The following is a 3,459-nucleotide window of genomic DNA, read 5'->3' as shown; positions in this document are numbered from 1 at the left end:
TTTTTTTTTTTTTTTTATTTCCCTCTCTGCACTCAGAGTTCTTTATAGTTCAATTCAGAAAGTTTTCCTGTCCACCCATATTTTTTTGTGGACCCTCGTGTCTTTTTGGTCCGAATCTTCTGGTGCTTTTGATGCTTTACTTAAATTACTTTATCGATTGATTATTCAGTTAATCATTTTAAAAATGCTGTGGACCATTGGTTAAAGAAAATTGAGTTCTTAAATTTCACCCCACCCCCATACATTTTTGCGCATCATAGTTTCATATGAGACATAAAATCATACTTTTGTAATTTCGTTTATTTGTATACAAAAACAATTTATATTTTTGCAGGCATGGTTACATTTTGGACTACTATTATAAAAAAATTTGTTAAACATTGTGCATTAGTTAACATTAGCAACATAAAAAATAACAATGAAACTAAGTATTAATTGGTCGGTATTAATTTAAGCATGTACTAAAATTGATTTTTAAAATAAAAAGTTGTCAAAAGTCTAAAGCTCAGCGCAGATGCACCAAATCCACTTTTGCTATTTTAACGACGGGAATAGCCGGTGCGCCGAGGCGGATTGTTCTAATGTGTTGTCCCTATTTTCTTTTTGCGTGACGTGCAATAAATCGATCAGCCTCATCTCCCTTTCCCATTGCAATCCCTTTGGAATTTGCAGGCGCAAAAACTGAACAGATCTGCTCGTGCGCGAGGCTAATTCTGATAAACGCTATTACTCTCCACCATTACAATTACTGTATGTATGTAGCTCATGCAATAATATAATTTTACACCGTAATCCTTGAGTTTTTATTATTTGGCATGTGTGCAGCTGCTCATCCCTGTATGTAATAAGCAAAAGTCAGCGTATGCTGCGGACCCGCCCAGAGGCGCATTTTCTACTGACGCGCTCTTTAATGGGTTTGCTAGTTAATTGACGTGGCGCTTGACGGGAAAATGAGAACTCAGTCGGACTAAATCTAGCAAACACGCTTGCTAGGGGTGTGTGATAGGGCCCAATATGTTACCTTCCCTCAAGTTAACATGTAGAAATATTTTTACCGTTTACAGTAAAAAAACAACTGAATTTCATTGAATTAAGTGTTTTTAATTTAAACCCAGCATGTTTTGAATAAACTGGATTTTTAAGTACTCAAAGTTTTCGCACTATAAGTTGCCTCTCAACGAGGATTGTTCCCAATGGAAATGAGTTACCTCTGTGATGTATTTCCTCTCTCGTTTCATCTCATCTCTAGAAACTTGATTTCTAAACCAGAATTTCCCAGTGTCTATCAGCTCGGTCACATGGGTGGCTGTTTATTTTCACGAGTGCTCTCAGCCTCCTCTTTTACCCTGTAATATCCGTCTGTGTGGGAGACCGCGACGGGTTCCTTTTTTTATAAAATCTCGCCAAAGCCCTCTCCACTGTACACTTTGTACAGGCGCGCGTGCTTTCGAGACTTCCAGCTCGCGGCTGCTTTGTTTCTCTACCTCGTCTCACGCGGCCCTGGGCGAGCCTACGGTAAAAACCTGAAAAAGCCTGATCTGAGGTCAGACATCAAACGCGTTTGCTTTCTGCCGGTGACCAGGTGTCAGACCCGACTGCAGAGCTGCCTGGGAAAGTCAGAGAACAAAAACCTGAAGAGCATAGCAGCGCATTTTCCCCTTTCTTTCTCTATCTCCACCTTGACTTCCCGCTCGCCCCCTCTGGCATTTCTTTTGAGCACATCTTAAAGTGTCAAATAAAGCTTCATTCTGCGTTCGCTAGCTCAGGGACTCACTTAGCTCTTTTTATGAGTTTATATCTGCATTCCATGCCTCTATTTTTAATGGTCTCTCTTCTGTTATTGACCTAACAGGCTATTTTGTCCAATTGGATTATCTAATAATACGCTTGATGGAAATGCGTTTTGCCAGAAATTGTGGTGTTGCTATAGACACAAACGCAATTCCAAGTAAACATCACAAGCTGTTTGCATTTGAGAGGTGATTTCACCCACACAGATGAGAGGACGCCACACTTGTAGCGCGCTTGAAGCGTTGAAGTGATATGCAATGATTTGCAGCTGTTTTTTAAATTTCGCCTCTTTGTTCTCAAGGTATGGAGTGACTCCGGAAAACATCATCCTGTACGGTCAGAGCATAGGGACTGTGCCGACGGTGGACCTGGCGTCTCGGTACGAGTGTGCAGCAGTGATCCTCCACTCTCCCCTCATGTCCGGCTTGCGTGTGGCCTTTCCTGACACCCGCAAAACCTACTGCTTCGATGCCTTCCCGAGGTGAGATCCAAACATCTGTGCACCAGAATGCAATGCATGAGGACGCAGACTCTTCTAGCTACACTACAGTGCTATATTAGCGCGCTTGAAATGCTATCTAAATATTTTAAATTACTTTTTCAGCATTTCATTTTCAGCAAGTTAAAGTATTAGTATTTTTTTTATTAGCCTTTTATTAATGTGTATATATAATGTTTATTGAACATTTTTGAGTTCATATTAGTAGATTAGGTTTAATTCAACTAAGTTGGAAGGAAAAATTAGTTTGAACTTTTTTTTTATACATTTGTTTTTCAAGTAATTGTTTTATAGACTTAAATCTTAACTATAATATCTTCTCTTCCTCCTCTTCTCTTCTCCCTCTTCCTTCTCTTCTCCCTCTTCCTCTTCTCCCTCTTCCTCCTCTTCCTCCTCTTCTCCCTCTTCCTCCTCTTCCTCATCTTCTTCCTCCTCTTCTCCCTCTTCTCGTCTCTTCTTCCTCTTCCTCCTCTTCTCTTCTGAGAATTCAGTAAGGATGCATTAAATTGAACAGAAGTGACAATGAAGACATTTTGGACATCTCTTTAAAGGATCAATTTAATGTAATTAACTACATTAGTTAGCATGAGCATACTACCATACTAGTTAATTTTTTAAAGGTACTAATACATTATTAAAATGTTGCATCTTTTCAAATTGTTAAATGGACTTGAGCTAACATGAATTATCAATGAAGTTATATTTTTATTATATACTGTAACAGCATTTAGCATTGTATAAGATTATGAAAAAATGGGTAGAAGAATCACTAAAGGTTGGATTAATAAAGCTGAAAATTCAACTTTGCATCATAGGAATAAATTACATTTTTACAATACATTCAGAGAACGGCTATTTTAAAATGGGAAAAATGTTTCACAATATTTTTGGTTTTCAGTAAAAAAAGATGCAGCTGAGAAAAGTTCAAAAACAAACAAACAAAAAAAAAAAAGCTGACCTTAAATGTTTTACCGACTGTGTATGATTTTAAATCTTTATGCGTCGTTTTCCAGTTTTGAGTGCAATATGCTTTAGATGATCTATGAGTGGGCTTCGGGTGGTTTGGTGGCGTGTAGCATCAAACCAGTAAGCGCCTGAAGCTGCGCACAGTTCACCGCAGTATCCACACAGATGCTAGCAGGAACGTCAGGAAGCTCAGAACGGCCTCA

At 38.7% G+C, this 3,459-nt stretch overlaps 1 protein-coding gene across 2 annotated transcripts in view; it reads left to right on the top strand.

Moving 5' to 3' along the window:
- LOC122348920 (alpha/beta hydrolase domain-containing protein 17C-like) overlaps positions 1-3,002 on the top strand; it is a 17,541-nt gene extending 14,539 nt beyond the window's left edge. The window contains exons 2-3 of one of the 2 annotated variants that reach the window (XM_043244805.1): positions 2,093-2,272; positions 2,782-3,002. In XM_043244805.1, coding sequence (XP_043100740.1) covers positions 2,093-2,272; positions 2,782-2,800 — 199 coding nt within the window. In that variant the 3' untranslated portion in view covers positions 2,801-3,002. Of the gene's footprint in view, positions 1-2,092; positions 2,277-2,781 lie in introns of those variants that run through there. The other variant, XM_043244806.1, reaches the window with a different exon arrangement.
- Positions 3,003-3,459: the final 457 nt, after the last annotated feature.

This window comes from Puntigrus tetrazona, chromosome 7, assembly GCF_018831695.1.
Source record: "Puntigrus tetrazona isolate hp1 chromosome 7, ASM1883169v1, whole genome shotgun sequence".
NCBI classification, from domain to species: domain Eukaryota; kingdom Metazoa; phylum Chordata; class Actinopteri; order Cypriniformes; family Cyprinidae; genus Puntigrus; species Puntigrus tetrazona.
The sequence above is the reverse complement of the archived record's forward strand: the minus strand, read 5'-3'. Positions and strand labels throughout refer to the sequence as shown.